Source organism: Oryctolagus cuniculus, chromosome 7, assembly GCF_964237555.1.
Source record: "Oryctolagus cuniculus chromosome 7, mOryCun1.1, whole genome shotgun sequence".
NCBI classification, from domain to species: domain Eukaryota; kingdom Metazoa; phylum Chordata; class Mammalia; order Lagomorpha; family Leporidae; genus Oryctolagus; species Oryctolagus cuniculus.
This window is the reverse complement of record NC_091438.1, coordinates 136362756-136383105: the sequence shown is the minus strand read 5'-3', so window position 1 is coordinate 136383105 and position 20350 is coordinate 136362756. Positions and strand designations below refer to the sequence as shown.

Below are 20350 nucleotides of genomic sequence, written 5' to 3'. Positions count from 1 at the left end.
TCCTATTTTAGTTCTTTTAAGCTTTGAACAGTGCATTCTCCAAGTGTTCCTTGGTATAAACTTGTTGTAACTGTACTTTTACAACCTTTCCTCTTAGTGGGATCTGTAAATTCAGCCTGCACAGAGAGGGGTGACTGGGATGGTGAATGGACTGTTTTAATAGTCTAAATGCCAGAGAACCTGAGTAGTTACCTGTTCAGGTACCACAGCTTGCATTTCTTCCCTGCCTCCATTGACCTCAGAAGCTGTCTGACTCCCTGGGTCTGTGAAACTCTCAGCAGTTGCTAGGTCAGCATGATCTCTGTTTCATTTACTACAGTAAGGATTTTTATATTCTTTAAGTCACGGAATTCTGTCTCCATTTAAAATGTGCTGCAATTTTAAGTGATCTGTGTCTCATTCATTAAAACGATTCTTGTGTATGTTTTTGTACTTAACATGGGCACTATGTAGTGGAATTAAATATTTAAGCTTATATCCTTGCTTTGAAAACAAAACTGAAAATGAATGACAAGTGAGAGTAGGGAATTCAAAATGTAAAATAACAAAAACATGTTGGCAGTTTTTTTTTTTTTTAATGTCAGAAATTCAGGGGTGAATGTTTGACCTAGTGAATAAGACACTGCTTGGGATGCCTGCATCTCATATTGGAGTGCATGGTTTTGTGTTCTGTCTCTTGCTCCCAGTTTCAGCTTCCTGCTAGTGCACACCCAGGAGGGAGGCAGTAGATGGTGACTCAAGTAATTGGGTTCCTGGCTGTGTCCTGGCCTGGTCCCAGCTGTTGTAGCCACTTGGGTAGTGAAGCAGAAGATAGATGGAAGAGCTCATTCTCTTTTGGGCTTTCAAATAAATAAATAAATAAATAATTTTAAAAATTCAAACATTTTTTCCCTTCCCCTCCTTTTTCAGTTCTAGGTCTCGTTCCAGATCATATTCTCCAGCTCATAACAGAGAAAGAAATCATCCAAGAGTATATCAGAACCGGGATTTCCGAGGTCACAACAGAGGCTATAGAAGGCCCTATTATTTCCGTGGGCGCAATAGAGGCTTTTATCCATGGGGCCAATATAACAGAGGAGGCTATGGAAACTACCGCTCAAATTGGCAGAATTACCGGCAGGCATACAGTCCTCGTCGGGGCCGCTCCCGATCTCGGTCCCCAAAGAGAAGGTCCCCTTCACCAAGATCCAGGAGCCATTCTAGGAACTCCGATAAGTCGTCTTCTGACAGGTCAAGGCGCTCCTCATCTTCTCGTTCTTCCTCCAACCATAGTCGAGTTGAGTCTTCTAAGCGCAAGTCTACAAAGGAGAAAAAGTCTTCTTCCAAGGATAGCCGGCCTTCTCAGGCTGCCGGGGATAACCAGGGAGATGAGGCCAAGGAGCAAGCATTCTCTGGAAGCACCTCTCAAGATACTAAGGCATCTGAGAGCTCAAAGCCATGGCCAGATGCCACCACCTACAGCACTGGTTCTACATCACGTGCCTCTGCGGTTTCTGAGCTGAGTCCTCGGGAGCGAAGCCCAGCTCTCAAAAGTCCTCTCCAGTCTGTGGTGGTGAGGCGGCGATCACCCCGCCCCAGCCCTGTGCCAAAACCCAGTCCTCCACTTTCCAACACATCCCAGATGGGCTCAGCTCTGCCGAGTGGTGCTGGGTATCAGTCTGGGACACATCAAGGTCAGTTCGACCATGGCTCTGGATCTTTGAGTCCATCCAAAAAGAGCCCTGTGGGTAAGAGTCCACCGGCCACTGGCTCTACGTATGGCTCATCTCAGAAGGAGGAGAATACTGCTCAAGGAGGAGCAGCCTATACCAAGAGGCAAGTATCTTGTTTCCCCTGCCTCCTGTGATTTATCTCACCAGTTGATAGTGTAATTGTAATGTGATCTAAGTTAGAGCTCTGATTAATGGTAATGAGGTAATCTCCATTTCCTAAACTTTTCATTAGCAAACATTAAAAGCATCACCCAAGGAAACCTTTAGCTTAACTCTAGCTTTCCTACCTTCCTGAATTTGTATTGCAGCATAAAGTGTCTTTAGACTCCTCTGCAATGATGTTTTCACATTTAAAATTTGCCTTGGATTCTACCAATGTAAGCCAGAGAACAGTAGAGATTTGTGGGTCAGCTATCAAAAAAATATGATCTTTGCCAAAATGAATGGCCATTGGAGCTGTTAGACCCTCTAGGACCCACCATCTACTGTGTATGATCTGCATCCGCCCATCATGGTGAAGCGCTGCACCCTCACAACCTCCTGTTGAGACTGGGCAGAATGGGAAAGTCCAAGGCTTAGTCCAGGAAGGCCTTGTCTTAAAACCATAAGGTGGGTGTGTGTCCCAGTAGAAGCCAACCAGGCTCCGTGTTAGGAGAGGACATGACAGTGCTTCCATCCTTCTACCCTGGGGGACACGGTGAGTTGGAACGCAAATCTTCTGTTTGTGTGGTTGGTTGGATGGATTGGGATGGTGGAGAGGTTATAGGGAAGTTGCATTGGGGCCAGCTAGATGTCAGGTGATTCACCTAGTGAGTGGTTTCCCTTTTCCTTTGTTTTCTTTTATTACTGCATTCTTCGATGTCTTAATTTCTTGATTCTTCCCTGCCTTATTAATGCAACTCTAAGGTGGTAAAGCTTTGTCCGTTAATGGTACAGATTACAGATGTTCAGAATCTGTGCATTCCTGCCTTTAGCAAGTCTACTTTAAAGTGTAAATTTTGTTCCTTGGCAGGGATGAGAATCCCTTTTTAGAAGCCTTGAGCATGAGCTCTAACTTTCCCTAAGAAGGAAGATATGATTTTTTGCTGCCACCAGCCCTCTTCCCTGTTAACAAGTACTTTGTTTTTATTTGTGTTCACAGTCCATTTCATAATTAGATCTTCTAGGTGACCTGACGCAATTTTGAAGCCTTTTTTGAGGCTTGTATTTCCAAATGTGAGTTGTATAAAAGCAAAACAGTCCAAGGTTGAACATTCTATGTTAACTTTGCTGAAAGCAGATTGTAAGGGACTGAGTGAAGGTTGGTAAGACTTAATTTTTTTCCCTTAGACCACGTTACAGGTAAGTAGGTTTCTGTTTTGTTTTTTTGTACCCTAAAAATAACTTCTATTTTCTTTTTGGTTGTTTTCGTAAAGCATAACTGCATGGACCATATATTTTTCTCCAAATTGCCAAGTTCATAGATCTATGAAGGAATGATAATAATTGCAGAAATTACTAAAAAAGTAAACAAGTAGAGAGCATTTTGGTCATATTAGAGTCCAAAAGACATGTTTGTTCAGAGAATGAAAGCCAGTAGATGGGTGCTATTTTAGAGCAGATGGCTTAAGAAGCCTGTTGTGTGTCTTGCTTGTGTTTTTATAACCAGGTATCTAGAAGAGCAGAAGACAGAGAATGGAAAAGATAAGGAACAGAAACAAACAAATGCTGATAAAGAGAAAATGAAAGAGAAAGGGAGCTTCTCTGACACAGGCTTGGGTGATGGAAAAAGTAAATCCGAACCATTTGCTCCCAAAAGTGATACCGAGAAGCCTTTTCGGGGCAGCCAGTCTCCCAAAAGATATAAGCTCCGAGATGACTTTGAGAAGAAGATGACTGACTTCCACAAGGAGGACTTGGATGAACAAGATAAGGACAAAACTAAGGGGAGGAAGGAATCTGAGTTTGATGATGAACCCAAATTTATGTCTAAAGTCATAGCAGGTGCAAACAAAGGCCAGGAAGAGGAGAAGTCAGGCAAATGGGAGGGCCTGGTGTATGCCCCTCCAGGGAAGGAAAAGCAGAGGAAAACCGAGGAGCTGGAGGAGGAGTCTTTCTCAGAGAGATCCAAAAAGGAGGATCGGGGAGGGACCAAGAGAACCGAAAGTGGGCACAGGGGGTTTGTGCCTGAAAAGAATTTCCGAGTGACCGCTTACAAAGCAGTCCAGGAGAAAAGTTCATCGCCTCCCCCAAGAAAGACCTCTGAGAGCCGAGACAAGCTGGGAGCCAAAGGAGACTTTTCTTCTGGGAAGTCTTCCTTTTCCATTACTCGAGAAGCCCAGGTCAATGTCCGGATGGACTCTTTTGATGAGGACCTTGCACGGTGAGATATACTTCTTGATCCTCAAGGCTTTAGTGTTGTCTCCTAATCTCTATCCCTGAAGGTTATCTCCTTTATTTACCCCTGCCCAAGTTTCTACCTCTCTCTGGAATAGTATGTATGTGTGTCCCTGTGTCCCTGAGCCAGGGTGTTTAGGGGGCAGGATCACTGGGGTGGCAAGTGGTGCTTTCAGCCTTTGGTGACTGACTTGGTTGGTTGCTGGTTCCCTGTGCTTCTCTCTTGCTCTGTTCATCTCTGCCCGCCCCCACTCGTGTTTCTAACTGTATTCAAGTTGTCATTTGCCTGTACAGCCATCCAGGAGCCGTGTCTCCATTCCTAGCCAGATCACCAAAGTCTGTATCATTGGCCACCACTGTTGAATAACATTGCAGTTTATTATAGAGCTGGGCAAAAGCAGATTCCTCTTTATCTAACATCCTTCGCCCCCATACTTTAGGAAAAAGTGGCAATGCCCAGGAGGCTGGCTGTCTTTACTGAGTATAAACATCCTAGCCCTGCTTCGTTGCGTCACCTACTGAATGGTCTTAGCTGGCCAGGCTCCTTGATCTTCTGACATGCCTCCCTCTCATTTGCTATGTGTTGAAACTCCAAAAGCTGAATCACTTAGATTTAACACTTGACCCCACTTGAAGATTCCCAGCAAAGAAAGTGGGAACAGATTTTGACTGCTCTTTACCATAGCTGTGTTGTGTTGAGGCTTCTGTGAACTTTGGAAAGGAGAAAAGGGAGTTTTGTGGATAGATTAAATTTTTTTTTTTTTTTTAAGAAAGTAAGATGTTTTTATGGTTTAATGTTCTCTTTCTATATCTTGCTACATTGGCCTCCCTGTGTTTCTTTTTTAGACCCAGTGGGTTATTGGCTCAGGAACGCAAGCTTTGTCGGGATCTAGTCCATAGCAACAAAAAGGAACAGGAATTTCGTTCCATTTTCCAGCACATACAGTCAGCTCAATCTCAGCGCAGCCCCTCTGAATTGTTTGCCCAGCATATCGTGACCATTGTTCACCACGTGAAAGGTGAGACCAGACTCTATTTCTGTACTTGTAGCTTCCACTGTCATAAGCAGGAAGAAGAGTGAGCTGGTGAGGGAGCCTTGGGGGGCGGTGTGTGTTGGGGGGCCTCCTTTGTCCCTTTTGAAGAACCTTTGAAGCTAGGGGCTAGCTTGAAGGGAATTCCTTTTGGGAGAAATTTCTGTCTTCAGTTGCAGAAATAAAACATTTTGAAGTGCCGGTAACTTAAAATCATGACAGCAGGTGAAATCCTTAACATGAAGGTTTACAGTGTTTAAAAACTTAGGAGGTAGGAAGATGGCTCTTCTCCCTTCTAGCCATCTCTTCCAGACCTGTTGTGGATTTGTCACCAAATTACTCTACCATCCCCTGGACAAAAGGAAGTAGGCAAGTTGAGGAATGGCCAGTAGAAGTGTGTGAGCTGGAGCAGTCACAACTTCCCTCTGAAATTTAAATTCCATCAGAAGTTGGTGCCGTGCTTCCAAGGGAAGTACGTGCCAGGTGTCTGTCTCTTCATGTCTCTGGCCTTAGGGAACTACACTGGAACTCTTTTTGCCCAGCGTTGGTCTGTGTCTGAACCAGATATTTTTGCTTCTTCTTTTCAGTGTGTTTGTTGTATGGGTTTGATAGCTTAGTCCTGTTTCCATGGTTGTAGATTTGTGCAGAAGTTGAGCATTGAATCTGCCCTTTATAGAGTAACCTGTGTCTTTGAATCCCAACAGAGCATCACTTTGGGTCCTCTGGAATGACATTGCATGAACGCTTTACTAAATACCTAAAGAGGGGAACTGAGCAGGAGGCCGCTAAAAACAAGAAAAGCCCAGAGATACACAGGTGAGGGCCTCAACCTTGCATTGGAGTTTGTAATTAAAGACTTAGCAACTGCTGAAGTCATCTTAAATTCTGTGGCCAATGCATCTTGAATGGAAAATTTGGGATATCCTTCAGACTGGGAAGAGCTATGCACATTTGTGTTTATGAATAGAAGGGACACGAGCTGTGGTCTCTCTGTGGGCCTGCAGTGGGCATAAGGAAAACAGCTCTCTCCATACAGATGAACTCTATGTTCTGAGAGATGGCTAATAGTAACCTGGTCACTGTGGTCATCTGTAGGTAGAGTAAATGCTATTTCTTCTTCTTCTTCTTTTTTTTTTTTCTTTTTTTGAAGTTTTATTTTTATTTGAGAGGGAGAGACAGAGATCTTCCATCCTCTGGTTCACTCCCCAAATGGCTGCAACAGCCAGGGCTGGGCCATGCTGAAGCCAGAAGTATGTAATTCCATCTGAATATTCTACGTTGGTGGCAGGGGTCCAAGCACTTGGGCCATCTGCTGCTGCTTTCCCAGGTGCATTAACAGGAAGCTGGATCAGAAGTGGAACAGGGGCTGGCACTGTGTTGTAGCAGATAAAGCTGCCTCCTGCAGTGCCGGCATCCCATATGGATTCTAGTTTGAGTCCTGGCTGTTCCACTTCTGATCCAGCTTTCTGTTAGGGCTGGGATAGCAGTAGATGCTGTTCCACGTCCTTGGGCCTCTGCACCCATGTCGAGACCGACCCGGAGAAGCTGCAGGCTCCTAGCTTTAGATCCGCCCAGCTCCGGCCATTGTGGCCATTTGGGGAGCGAACCAGCAGATGGAAGTTCTGTGCGTCTCTGTGTCTCTTTCTCTCTCTCTGTCTTTTAATCTCTATAACCCTGATTTTCAAATACATAATTAAATCTTTAGGGAAAAATAAAAGTGGAGCAGTTGAGACTGGACCTTGCACCCAGATGGGATGCCAGCATTGCAGACAGCGGCTTAACCTGCTGTATCACAACACTGGCCCTTCTTTTTGAAAATTTTTGTTTTGTTTTTATTTAAAAGGTAAACAGATGAAATCTTCCATCCGTTGGCTTTCCCTCCAAATGCTCAGACTAGCCATGGATGTCAGAGACTTGCCACTGTGTGCCAACTCCCAGGATATGCTTTAGCAAAAAGCGGGTAGTCGGGTCACAGACCAGACACTGATATGGGATGTGGATATCCCAAGCAGCAGCTTTACTGCCACGACTACACCACGTGCCCACCCAGTTCTAGTTTCTTGAAGCAAACCTATGTATGGGAAGTCAGTTCTGTAGAAGATTTTTTTTTTTGGCCTGGGGAGAAGTAGAAGAGGAGTTAGTTAAAATTATCTTAAATGGTTTAAAAGCTCAGTAGACTTAAAGAATATCTCATACAGTTGTGAGAATCTATTCAGGAAATAGGGACTTTTTCTGGAAACAAAGTTTGGCTTTAATTCCTTAGTAGTCAATCCTTGTCTACTAGTATCTCACTAGGTAGGTAGGACCAAGTTTGTACAGCAGTGTTGGATTTAGGATCTGTTGGAATGGGTGTCATTCCTGGCAGTTGTTTCTCACCTAAACCTGATCTTTTTTTGTGTTTTTTTTTTTTTTCCAGTTTTTTTTAAAAAATGTGTATAAGGTGAACAAATTTCATTTCATATATACAGATTTAGAAACATAAATTTTCATCATAGGTTTAACCCTCCACTAAGTATTCAACAGATAGTAAGAAAAAAAAGAGTATTCCTCAACAGTAGAGACAAGGGCTGTAAACAATATTCAGATCCCAAAATGTCGATTTTGCTCATATACATTACTTTTTTTGAACTCTGTTAGTTACTACAGATTGGGAAGAACATGGTATTTGTCTTTTGGGGGCTGGCTTATTTCACAAAGTATAATGGTTTCCATTTTGTTATGAAGGACAGGATTTCATTCTTTTTTTTATAGCTGAGTAGTATTCCAAAGTATATTTAAAGATTTATTTAAAGTCAGAGTTACACAGAGAGAGGAGAGGCAGAGAGAGAGAGAGAGAGGTCTTCCATCCGATGGTTCACTCCCCAATTGGCCGCAATGGCCAGAGCTGCACTGATCCAAAGCCAGGAGCCAGGAGCTTCTTCTGGGTCTCCTTCGTGGGCCATCTTCTACTGCTTTCCCAGGCCATAGCAGAGAGCTGTATTTGAAGTGAAGCAGCTGGGTCTCGAACCAGCGCCCATATGGGATGCCGGCGCTTCAGGCCAGGGCATTAACCCACAGCACCACAGCGCCGGCCCCTATACCACATTTTCTTTATCCAGTCTTCGGTTGGCAGACACCTGGTTGATTCCACGTTTTAGATCCATGTTTAGATTCATGAATTGATCTGGAATAAACATTGGGGTACAGACAGCTTTCATATGCTGAATACATTTTGTTTGGATAAATTCCCCTGCGTGAGATGGCCAGGTCATATGGTAGATCTATTTTCAGCTCTCTGAGGAATTTCCATACTATCTTCCACAATTGTTTCACTAGTTTACATTCCCACCAACAGTGTATTTTAGGGTACCCTTTTCCCCACATCCTCACCAACATTTATTGATTTTTGATTTCTGTATGAGAGCCACTAGGAGCTGACACTGTGGCGTAGCTAGTAAAGCGGCCACCTGCAGTGCTGGCATCACATTTGGGTGCTGGTTCGAGTCCTGGCTGTTCTACTTCCAGTCCAGCTCTCTGCTGTGTCCTGGGGAAGCAGTAGAAGGTCTTGATTTGCATTTCCCTGATCCTAAACCGAATCTTAATAGGAGAGTGATACTCAGATTCTCAAAAAGGAAGCTGCTCTTTGAGGTTAGCAAGACCTGGGTAGGATGAAATAATAGGTCTGGCTGTAGGTGAGAGAACAAGAAAACAGCCTAGGAACATAGGATTTTTATGTATTTGTTTATTTTTTGAGAGTGGGAGACAAGCACCTAGATGCCCTTGATGGCTGGGACTGGGCCAAGACTGAAGCTAGAAGCTGGGAACTCAGTCAATCTGTGTCTCCCACATGAGTGTCAGGAACCCAGTCATTTTGAACCATCACTGATGCCTCCTAGGATCTGCTTTAGCAGGAAACTAGAGTCCAGAGCTAAAGCTGACTGTTGGACCCACTCCAGTACTGGATACAGGTGTCTCAATTGGTGACTGTTAGGCCAAACATCTGCCCTTGGAACTTGGGATTTTAAGTGTCTGTGTTTGCCTGCCTGTGGGACTACAAGAAATAATAAAAAGAAATGTTTGTGAATCTGTTACCTTGCTTTAGTAGTAGAATATTACCAGTAGTAATATGTAATTATACATATTTTTCTGTTTTCAATTTTAGGAGGATAGACATTTCCCCCAGTACATTCAGAAAGCATGGTTTGGCTCATGATGAAATGAAAAGTCCTCGGGAACCAGGCTATAAGGTGAACTGTTGCTTTGATCAGTAATTCCAACAAACTGAGTGCGTTGGGCATGAACTTGACAGAAATGTGTTTGTTTAAATTACTCTCTACTTAAGTTTGTGTTTTTCTTTTAAGGATGGGCATAATTCTAAAAATGAACTACAAAGGGTTAATTTTTATTAAATGTATCAACAACCTTTGTGAAGTGGTTAGAATATGGTAAATGACCCCAAAGTCTATTGAGGTGAGCTTGAGAAAAAAAAGAGAGGAGTTTTGGAACAAGTGCCCATGATGAGAGAAGAAACTTTTTGTGATATTTTTCTGCTTGTAAGTATTATCAAATCAACTGTATACATGCACTATTTGCAACCATGATTTCAAAAAGACATGCATGTCAGAGAAGAGTGAAATATTCTTAGCTTAACTTAGTAGACTGTTTATAAACAGCTGGTCCAGGTTTTTTTTTTAACATTGTACCATATCTATCATCTGTTGGTTACTGCTACTTTAAAGCTGAACATTACCTTGGTAGCCCAGCTGCAGTTGCAATGATGTGCACATCAGCACTGTTAGAGATTAAAGCTTGGATGCAGTCTTTTACTGTGAGGTAACTAGATTGGGTTTTTGAAAATCTTAGTATTTATTGACCTTCATTCACATAATACAGTTGAAATAAAAAATTAGTGAAGGCTGTTTTATGCTGCTGAAATCTTTTCTAAAAATATTAATTTTCAAGTTTTCCCAAATTTGTCTTGTTCGTTGAATGTAATGAGAGGCACTCTTGCATAGTCTCTCTTCTTCCACCCCTCTTCTCTCTCCAAATAGCAGTCAGGTTGGCACTAGTAAGTGAAGCATGGAAGTGATCTCACCCTTCATGCCTTAGAGAGCCAGGTCCATTAGAGGTGTTGTCCAGCTGCCCAAGGGAGCGGTGGCTGTCCTGACCTTGCCTTTTCGTTTTGGTCTTTAAGGGGTGCAGAGGATAAAATGATAAACCTTCCAATCACTCCTGCTTTAATTAAAATTAAGCTTTATTTCACAAAAAAGTATAGTGGTTCTTGTAAGGATGATGTGAGGACAGAATGAACTGCTCATTCCTTTCTCCTCTGAGAGCGTTCACTTCAGTTGGAAGGATTTGGTGTGTGATGGCCTTGAAATTTCCTTGCATCTTTTCCATCCTTGGGTTTCCTAAGAATCATTGAAAGCCACCCCTGGGATGGCCTGGGTTCTCAGGTGCTGGGTTCATACTGTCTCTGCAGCATATGAGCCCAGTAGTTTTTAAACTTTGACCTGGTATTGCCACTTTATGAAGGCTGTTGACGTTCCCCATTGTCTCTTTCTGGACACGAGTACACAGACAATTCCAAGTAGAGGCTAAGCGGTGGGTGGCCACTACAGTGTAGGTAGGGGAAAGTGGACATTTCCACTCTTGGTAGGGACCAAACTCCAAGCCAGTGTAACCAAGCTCCCAGAGCTGACACTGGCCTTCTCTGCCTGTAGATGAGCCGGTCATTACTAGACATTAGGAAATGAAGCAAACTCAATATATATATAACAGTTTCAGAAAGATACCAGCCTCATTGTTGTAGAGAACCAGACTTGAGCTCTGTGAGGGATCCTTATGAGGTGACTTCTGTGGGACATCCTGCATCCTTCCCAGACTTGGCTCATATGCCTCACATTCCTGGTGCTTCCTCTGCACCCCTCCATTGGAGTAAACACCACAGTTTGTGGGGTGGTTGAGTTGGCAGCCCTAAATCCCCAAAACCTTAATTTTGACTTCTCTTTTGGCAGGCTGAGGGAAAATACAAGGATGATCCTGTGGATCTCCGCCTTGATATTGAACGCCGTAAAAAACATAAGGAGAGAGATCTTAAACGAGGTAAATCAAGAGAATCAGTGGATTCCCGAGACTCAAGCCATTCGAGAGAGAGGTCAACTGAGAAAACAGAGAAAACTCATAAAGGATCAAAGAAGCAGAAGTACGTGAAACCCTTGAGTAGTCTTTTTGCCTTTCCCTTTGAGTTTCCACTGGACCTTTCAAGTCAGAGGGCTTTGGGGTTGGGAAGTGCAGCATCTCTTGTAGTTTCTTTATACCATATAACTCTAAAGTAGCGTTCCTAGTTTGAAACTATCAAAGTGTGTGACCCTTGTCCAAGGAAGGCTTTGTGGGAGAAAATCTGTTAACCTGACTATAGGGATAGTACAGAGACTCATTTGAGAATTCCTTTTATAACTGCTTTAGACATGTTTGTTCTTACAGCAAATTTTCATGAAGAGGATTTTTAGAAATGGCTCAAAGTCATTGTCAAGTAATAACACTGGTCAAAGAAAAAGGGTAAATTAGATAGGACAAGATTGTTGATTTTAAATGCCTCTTAAACTAGTTTCACAGACAGTGCCAAGAGAAGTGTTCCAAATACTCCTTAAACAAAGGTGGCATTGTTGAGTTTTGTAGGGCGGCATTCATGCCAGGGACTTGAGATTTCTATTTACGTTTTTGGAAGTGCTGTGACTTTTCAGTCATGTGTCCGTCCTTAAAAGGAGCAGAGATAAAGCCCCATACCTTCCCATAATAAGCAGTGCTTCTGCCGTGAGCTTCCAACTGGCAAGCATATTCTTACCCATTTTCTCGTGATAAGTTGAACAGTTGGTATGATACCCATTTTGACCATTTAGAAGGTAAAAGAAGCCAAGCTCAGTTCTTTGTCTAAGATCACAGATATTAGCTGACACCTAAACTCACATCTTTTGTTCCTCTTAGTCTCACATTCCCGTGTTACTTATACATGAGGAGTTCTAGCAGCTCCCAGGACTTCCTAGAGATAAAAGGCTAGGTAGTCCTCCGTAGGGAATGGAAGTGGTGGATAGCAGGCCCTGAAAGCTGGCACAGGGGGAAAAGGCACAGATGCCCTCTTTTTTTTTTTTTTTTTTTTTTTTTTTTTTTTTTGACAGGCAGAGTGGACAGTGAGAGAGAGAGAGAGAGAAAGGTCTTCCTTTGCCGTTGGTTCACCCTCCAATGGCCACTGCGGCCGGCGCACCGTGCTGATCCGATGGCAGGAGCCAGGTGCTTATCCTGGTCTCCCATGGGGTGCAGGGCCCAAGGACTTGGGCCATCCTCCACTGCACTCCCTGGCCACAGCACAGAGCTGGCCTGGAAGAGGGGCAATCGGGACAGAATCCGGCGCCCCGACCAGGACTAGAACCCGGTGTGCCGGCGCCGCAAGGCGGAGGATTAGCCTAGTGAGCTGTGTGCTGGCCGCCCTCATGTATTTCATATTGAGTCTGGATAGCCAATTCTGATTTCTTTCCCTGGTACACATGCATTTTTACCTCTGATTTCCTGTGTGTTTTGGACAACTAGTGATTTGGGCAAGGGAGAAGTCATAAGCCATGATTGCCATTAATATGTCACCCTGTGGTTTACAACTGAAGAATGACTTAAAATGCCAGGATTTAACTTTGGGGCCTTTTCAGAGCCTTTGTTTTGAAAACCTGTGGAAATTGCACTCATTTTTAGTGGGATAAAGTTATACTTTAAAAATAAAAAGATTTATTTATTTATTTGAAAGGCAGAGTTATGCAGAGGCAGAGGGAGAGAGAGAAGTCTTCTATCCGTTGGTTCTCTCGCCAGATGGCTGCAGTTGCCGGAGCTGTGCCGATCCAAAGCCAGGAGCCACGAGCTTCTTCTGGATCTCCCACCTGGGATGCTGGCACTGCAGGTGGTGGCTTTACCCACTATGCCACAACGCCAGCCCCAAGTTACACTTTGTTAAAAATTGCTTATTTTTGTCTACTTGAAAGAGAGGGAGAAAGGAAGGGGGATTCTGTCTGTTGGATCACTCCTCAAATGCCTGCAACAGCCAGTTACAGGCCAGACCTAAGCCAGAATCCCAGAACTCCATCTGGGTCTCACCTGGGTGACAGGGGCTTAAGCACTTGAACCATCATCTTTTGTCTCTCAGGGTATATTAACAGGAAAATGGATGGGAAGTGGAGTAGCCAGGACTCCCAGTTGCACTCTGATACTGGATGTGCACATTCCAAGTGGCAGTTTAACCAGTTATGCCATAAAGCCCACCCAAGAGTTATACTTTTGGGGTCAGCATTGTGGCGTACCAGATAGAGCTACCACCTGTGACACAGGCATCCCATATGGTGCCAGTTCATACTCCGCTGCTCTACTTCTGTCCAGCTCCCTGCTAATGTGCCTGGGAAAGCAGCAGAAGATGGCCCAACTGCTTGGGCCCCTGAAGAAGCTCCTGGCTCAGGCCTGGCCTGGTCATTCTGGCCTTTGGGGAGTGAACCAGAGGATAGAAGGCGCCTCTCTCCGTCTCCCTCCCTCCCTCCCCCTTACCCCCTACCTTTCAAATAAATAGTATCTTTTTAAAAAAATGTTACATGGGGCTGCCTCTGTGGCACCCTGTCGCTGGGCCAGAATTCCATATGGGTGCCGGTTTGAGTCCTGGCTGCTCCACTTCCTACCCAGCTCTCTGCTATGGCCTCGGAAGTCAGAGAATGGCCCAAGTGCTTGGGCCTTCTCACTTGGAGACCCAGAAGAAGCTCCTGGCTCCTGGCTTTGGAGCGGCCCAGCCCCAGCTGTTGTGGCCTTTTGGGGAGTGAACCAGTGGGTGGAAGATCTCTTTCTAACTCTGCCTTTCAAATAAATAAATAAAAGTTATACATATGAATTGTAAGAATGCTGTGACAGTAACTTTGGGGTTTTTTTGTGAGCAGGTGCTAGGAAGAATCAGTAGGGGAGACAGGCTGTTTTCCATACAGGATAACTGAGGGAAGGAATGATAGGTTACTGAGACGTGACTGGCTTCTCCCTAGAAGTTCCCCTATGCTCTTGGGAGCCTGGCTTTTCAACCTTTAGTATATAGACAGTGACTCATCATGCTAAGCTAATTTTCCCTAGTCTGTAATTTCCCCCAGATGAAGGTAAGGCAAGGCAAGTAACTCTGGGAAGAGTTTCACCAGATCCTAGGGTTAATAACACAATCTGTTTGAGCTCAGTGGGAGGTGGGGTGTGGAGTAGTGGTATAATTAGCCAGTTAGGTTTGAATCCAGGTTCTGCCCAGTTCACCTGAGTCTCCTCTGTCCATAAAATGAGAGGAATAGTCGTAAATAATTATAGTGCTATTTACTGTATGCCTGCTATGTCAGTGTAGAGTGTTTAAACTTATTATTTACATAATATTTAGAGCGACCCTATAAGACGGGGTAGCATCCCTGTGAAAATTAGAAAATAGAAAGCTCCGTCAGATGGTATGACGTAAAGCTGTGGCCCATCACAGATAAATTGCAGAGGTTTGTTTATTTGAGAGAGAGATGTCCTCTGTCTGTTGGCTCACTCCCCAAAAGGGTACTATAGCCAGGTCTGGACTAGGCTGAAGTCAGGAGCCCAGAACTCCTTCTGTTTCTCCCACACGGGTGGCAGAGGAGCTCAAGTACGTGGGCTGTCTTCCAGTGCTTTCCCAGACTCATTACTAGAGAGCTGGATTGGAAGGGGAGCAGTCAGGACTCAAACTGGCACTCTGACAGTGGGATGCTAGCATTGCAGGTAGCAGTTTAACCCACTGTGCAGCAATGCTGACCCCAAACATGACTATTGGAATTAGGGGATGGGGCTGCTGCTGTGGCACAGCAGGTAAAGCCACTGCCTACAGTGCTAGCATCCCAAATGGGTGCTGATTCGAGTCCCAGATGTTCCACTTCTGATCCAGCTCTCTGCTATGGCCTGGGAAAGCAATAGAAGATGGCCCAAGTGCTTGGGTCCCTGCACCAGCATGGGAGACCTGAAGGAAGCTTCTGGTTCCTGGCTTCAGGTCAGCCCAGCTGTAGCCATTGCGGCCATTTGGGGAATGAACCAGTGGATGGAAGACTTCTCTGTCTCTCTGTCTGCCTCTGCCTCTGCCTCTGCCTCTCTGTAACTTCTATTTTTGAAATAAATAAGAAAAAAAGAATGGGGGGTGAGCTGTTCTTAGGTTGTTACTCCATTTCTTCACAGACACACTTCTGGTTGCTCTGTGTTTCGTGTTGGTGCTACTGCAGCAGAAGGCTGTTTCCTAGAGGCTCACTGCATTCCCTGGTTCTTTTCTTTGCATAGGAAACACAGGAGAGCACGAGACCGGTCCAGATCCTCCTCCTCCTCCTCCCAGTCATCTCACTCCTACAAAGCAGAAGAGTACACCGAGGAGACAGAGGAGAGAGAGGAAAGCACCACAGGCTTTGACAAGTCCAGACTGGGGACCAAAGACTTTGTGGGTCCAAGTGAAAGAGGCGGCGGCAGAGCTCGAGGAGCCTTTGTAAGACCCTTCCCCTTTCTCTGTGCCCCTTGGTCCTGCCAGTTCTGATTGTTTCATCAGAATGCCAGTTCTGTTGCCTTTACTGTAAGTAATGTAGTTGATAGGCCCCTGCCTCATCCCTCAAGACTTCCCGTGTTTAGTTACTTTTTTGTTCATCATCACTTAGCCAGAAAGCTTCTAATGGCTTCTGGTTTCAGAAGTTCCCCATTAACCTGAGTCCTTCAGTTCGTAGGGAGATCCTTGGACCATATTTGTCTTTGTCTAGGCTGTGGATTTGAGATGAACAGAAACAGGCTAGAAACCAACTGACATGCCCTGACTGCAGAGCAGTTGTCCTGTGCCAGAAACATACTTGAACAGAATGCAGGCAGTTGTTTTGCCATTTCTGATGTCCTTTGTTGCTTTCCCCCATTTATTGCCACAGCCATTTCGAGCCAGAGGCAGAGGCTGGGGCAGAGGCAACTACTCTGGTAACAACAACAACAGCAGCAACAATGATTTCCAAAAGAGAAACCGGGAAGAGGAATGGGACCCAGAGTACACACCCAAAAGCAAGAAGTATTACTTGGTATGTGTCTGGGGATAACCAGGAAGGGCTAGAGAGCCTTGGGCACATACAGTAACTGATACCAAGGCCTTAGTTGGTCCAAAACTGTGATTACTTTCTTAAACTTCATTTATTTGAAAGGCAGAGTTAGATCTTACATCCTCTGGTTCACTCTCCAAATGGCAGCAGGAGCCAGGAGCTGCTTCTGGGTCTCTCATGAGTTTGCAGGACCCCAAATGCTTGGGCTGTCTTCCACTGCTTACCCAGGCACATTAGAATGGAGCTGGATCAGGAGTGGAGCAACTGGGACTTGAACCAGCACCCATATGGGACACAGATGCTACAGGCAGCAGCTTAACCCAGTGCATCACAGTGCCGGTCCCTGTGATTAAATGTGCAGACATACTGCACTGGGGTATGTGTACTTTTTGGACAGTAGTGTTTGCTACATGAGTATTCTCTAGAGACTGCGCTGTTCTCAAAAGAGTTTATCATCTAAGATGTTTTTTGGAATCTAGGATAAGCAAGGAGTGTTGCTCTTGCCTTTTTAGTTTGTGAACTGATTTTACTGCTCACCTACCCCTATCTTCAGCCCCCCTGCTGTGATAGAGCCATCACACCCTCCCCTGATGCCGGAGTTCTACTGTGTCACTCCCCAGGGCGAGATTGACAGGAAAGACAACTCGGGATCTCCGTAAGGAAAGAGATCCGCCTCCAGGGTGAAATGCCCTGGAGCTTCTCTAATCTAAGCTGTTGATCATTCCCATGAGCTTCTGGGCCTCTCTCTGGTTGGGGTTTTTTCTAGGCTGGATACCAAGCCAGTCAGTGAGTTCTTGGCTTTGCTCTGTCAATAGCAGGTTCAGACTCCAGCAGGTGTGTGTCTGAGCGTTGCAGCCAAGGTCAACTTGCAGCTCAATCTTCATCCCCAGTAGAATGGTTGGCATGGGTCTGCACAGTCAGTTGCACAGCTAGGAAACAGGTTTGTTATCACTGTGCAGGGTCACCCTCACTTCTCTAGGGCTACGGGAAACTGCTTTGAGGCTTTTAGAGGACCCTTGAGCCTGTCTCTAGGGAAATGTACATGGCAGGGCCGAGGGTAGTGCCCGAGTGGGAGCGATGTAAAGTCCTTCTCCTCTCCCCTGTCTGCCACCTGAACAAGCCTTGCCAGCCTGATTGCTGTGTGTGGTTAAGCTGAGCTCTGCAAGCCTGAGGCTCTAGCTTGTTGGGTGGGTGGTTTAAACTCTTTGAAGCAGTAGGACAGTAGAGGTAATGTATGATTTCCAGAATGCTGTCATTCTTTCATTGGATCCTTTGTTTCATGAAATCATCATAGCAGGGCTTTTTGAGATATATATAGTAAGTGTTTTCCCTTTGCCAACACACTCCTCACATGAAAAACTCAAGAGGGGAGAGACAAGATGGGTGGAGGGTGGGTAGAGTGCTGGGAAGAGCTGGAATCCCTGCTGTGTTCTGAATGATGCTCTTCCAGCTGCCTAAGCACCACCCAGTTCACACAGTTCCACATTTTCACGTGATAGGCTTTCTCAGACCCCTCCTTTCAGAGGCCATGTACTAATTAATATGGGAAGTTCCTTGTGGTACTTAACTGTGTTCCCTCATTTGCTTAGTGGGAGGTGATAGGTCGGGTAGAGGGGAGGATTCAGTGAGATACTGCTTTAGTGCTAGGTGAATGTTTTCTCGTTAGGCCCAAGCTTCTCCCTTAGGAGAGAGTTCCTAGTGCACGGAGCTGGTACGCCCTTAGACCTGAACCAGTGGCAATTTTGGAGGAGAGCAACAGCAGTGAGGACAGAAAAGAGGAAAAGGTTGGGTTTGGGCCCAGGTTATTCTGGGAAGGGAACATTCGGGTGGCTGCCCTGACACTGATGGCAATCTTCTTTCCTCTCAGCATGATGACCGGGAAGGCGAAGGCAGTGACAAGTGGGTGAGCCGGGGCCGGGGCCGAGGAGCCTTTCCCCGGGGCCGGGGCCGGTTCATGTTCCGGAAATCGAGTACCAGCCCCAAATGGGCCCATGACAAGTTCAGTGGGGAGGAAGGGGAGATCGAAGACGACGAGAGTGGGACAGAGAACCGAGAAGAGAAGGACAATTTACAGCCCACAACCGAGTAGGGGCTGCTCTTGGAGAGAGAGCCCTTGTCCAGGGGAGAGCGGCACTGGGAAGATGGCTGGTGAGGAGTTAAAACAGGAGCCTCAAGAAGATTCTGAAAATCCCACCCCCACCCCTTAACCAGCCACGCGGAATCCTGCTGCAGTGGAAAGCATCCCTGACGCTGCGTCCCACTGGACAGAGGGGCTGGCCACAGAGCCTGGGGGCAAGCCCTGCTCTCAAGAGAACACAACACACTGGGCTGCAGCTGTGTTTCTCATTTGTTGTGGGGGTGTGGGTGGGGGCTGGGGTAGGGAGGGAGAGCAATGCTTGGATTTTGGTTTGTTTCCTATTAGAAGCCAACAGTTTTGTTCTTATTTCATTTCATTTGAGGCTAAGAGGACTGATTGATTCTCAGTCTCTTCTGCCCTGTCCTGATTTTAAAAGCCCTTTCTTTTCTTTTTAGGCATATGTAGTAATAGCAGAAAGATTTAATTTGGGCAACTTTGATTCTTAAAAAAACAAAGCATGTGAATAAATATTGAAGTGTTCACCTCAGTTTGGGACCAAACTGCTTGGATCTTTATAAAAACTGGTTTTGTATGTCAAGGAGGAGTTTAAGGCCTGTCTGACCACCTAGTGTTCCCCTTTTCTGCGCAGCCATGTTCGCACGGAGTTGCTCCTGGCCACACCCCACACCCTGCTCCTGAACTTTCTGATTTCTTCCGTGCTGGGCTTCCCATTCTCCACCAGCAGCCCCAGTTACTAAACTTTCTAGTCCTGCTGATCCTCTCAGCAACGGGTGGAAACTGGAGGGCAGTTTCTGGTCTGTTTTCTAAGAAACTTCTGAATTCTATTATCTTTACAAATATAAGATGAGAAAATAATTTTTTCAATATTTTTAGTAATCTTTTTATAAAATGAAAAGAAACTCCTATGATCGATTAAGGAAGGTGGTTATGGCTGGGTGGTTCGTGGGGTTTTTTTGGTGTGTGTTTTTGGTTAGTTTTTTTTCCCCTTTCTCTTTTTAACCTTAAGCTTTAAGTTGAAACATTCTCAGATATTTGGGGGGAGAGCATCCTCTTAAAATGGGTCCTGTGCTTGCCTTCTGGGGAGGCGGTCCTGAGCAGGTGAGTCATATGGCATTTATGCATATGTTATATGCGGACTGCACCCACCTCTTCCCCTGCCTTTGCCTCTTGGGTTGTTGTGCTACTTTCCTCTTATTTGCTACATTTCTATAGTTAAGTTGGTTTTACTTGGATGATTCATGTTTAGGGGGGAAAAATGAAAAACATCCTTAAAATTTGTTTCAACTCCTCCTGCAAATAAAAACAATAAATGAAGTGGCAGATGTAAATGGCTTGTGTTCATTGTTACCCTGGAGTGTGTGTGTGTGTGTGTTGGGGGTGGGGGGGAATGGTAGATGCCAGCCACAGCAGTTTCAGGAAACCTGAAGCAGATAAGGCAGGTGTGGGGGCTGTACCTAGACTTCTGCTTAGCCCTGTCCCCACGAGCCCCCCCCCCCTTCAGCTGTCCCTAGGAGGGAACTGCAGCATCTCCTCTGCCCAGCAGTAACTCCCCACTTGGACCCCCTGATTTTCCTTCATCCTGCACCTTGGACACCCTAGGAGAACCAGGTTTTTGCACTATGGTGTCATGGGCAAGGACTTTGGCTTGCTCTGTGTTGGGGCAGAGGTCAAGGGGTGTAGTTAACAGACTCAGCCTTTCGTGTTCACTGAGCAGGAAGACTACCTGCCCAGGCCGCGTGGGACTGGCTTTAAGTGGGCCCTAACCTTCAGACTCTGGCCGCCTCTGAGCTGACTGTAAGGCAGATAAAAGTGCAGTTCTTCTGCCTTCCCCCCAAGGAGAAGCTGGAGGTGTTTTCTAAAACCAAACTAGGTCCTAGGGTCCCCAAAAGCAGGGGGTCTTGTCTTTGCCCTTTCCTTCCTCTGGGCGGTGGTTGGGGGTGGGTTTGGGGTGGGGACCAGGCTGGGGGGAGAGAGTGGAGATTTGAAGTACACACACAATAGTTTTGTGTGTGAAGATTTCCGGAAGTACATGCA

At 45.5% G+C, this 20350-nt stretch overlaps 1 protein-coding gene across 12 annotated transcripts in view; it reads left to right on the top strand.

Moving 5' to 3' along the window:
- The window catches only part of THRAP3 (thyroid hormone receptor associated protein 3), a 65502-nt gene extending 45858 nt beyond the window's left edge, over positions 1–19644 (top strand). For all 12 annotated transcript variants that reach the window (XM_051832197.2, XM_070078742.1, XM_051832194.2 and 9 more), the window contains 9 exons: positions 910–1815; positions 3361–4074; positions 4935–5107; positions 5824–5935; positions 9261–9345; positions 11116–11303; positions 15434–15632; positions 16057–16200; positions 18086–19644. In XM_051832197.2, the coding sequence (XP_051688157.1) occupies positions 910–1815; positions 3361–4074; positions 4935–5107; positions 5824–5935; positions 9261–9345; positions 11116–11303; positions 15434–15632; positions 16057–16200; positions 18086–18307 (2743 nt within the window). In that variant the 3' untranslated portion in view covers positions 18308–19644. The remainder of the gene's footprint in view (positions 1–909; positions 1816–3360; positions 4075–4934; positions 5108–5823; positions 5936–9260; positions 9346–11115; positions 11304–15433; positions 15633–16056; positions 16201–18085) is intronic.
- The last annotated feature ends 706 nt before the right edge of the window (positions 19645–20350 follow it).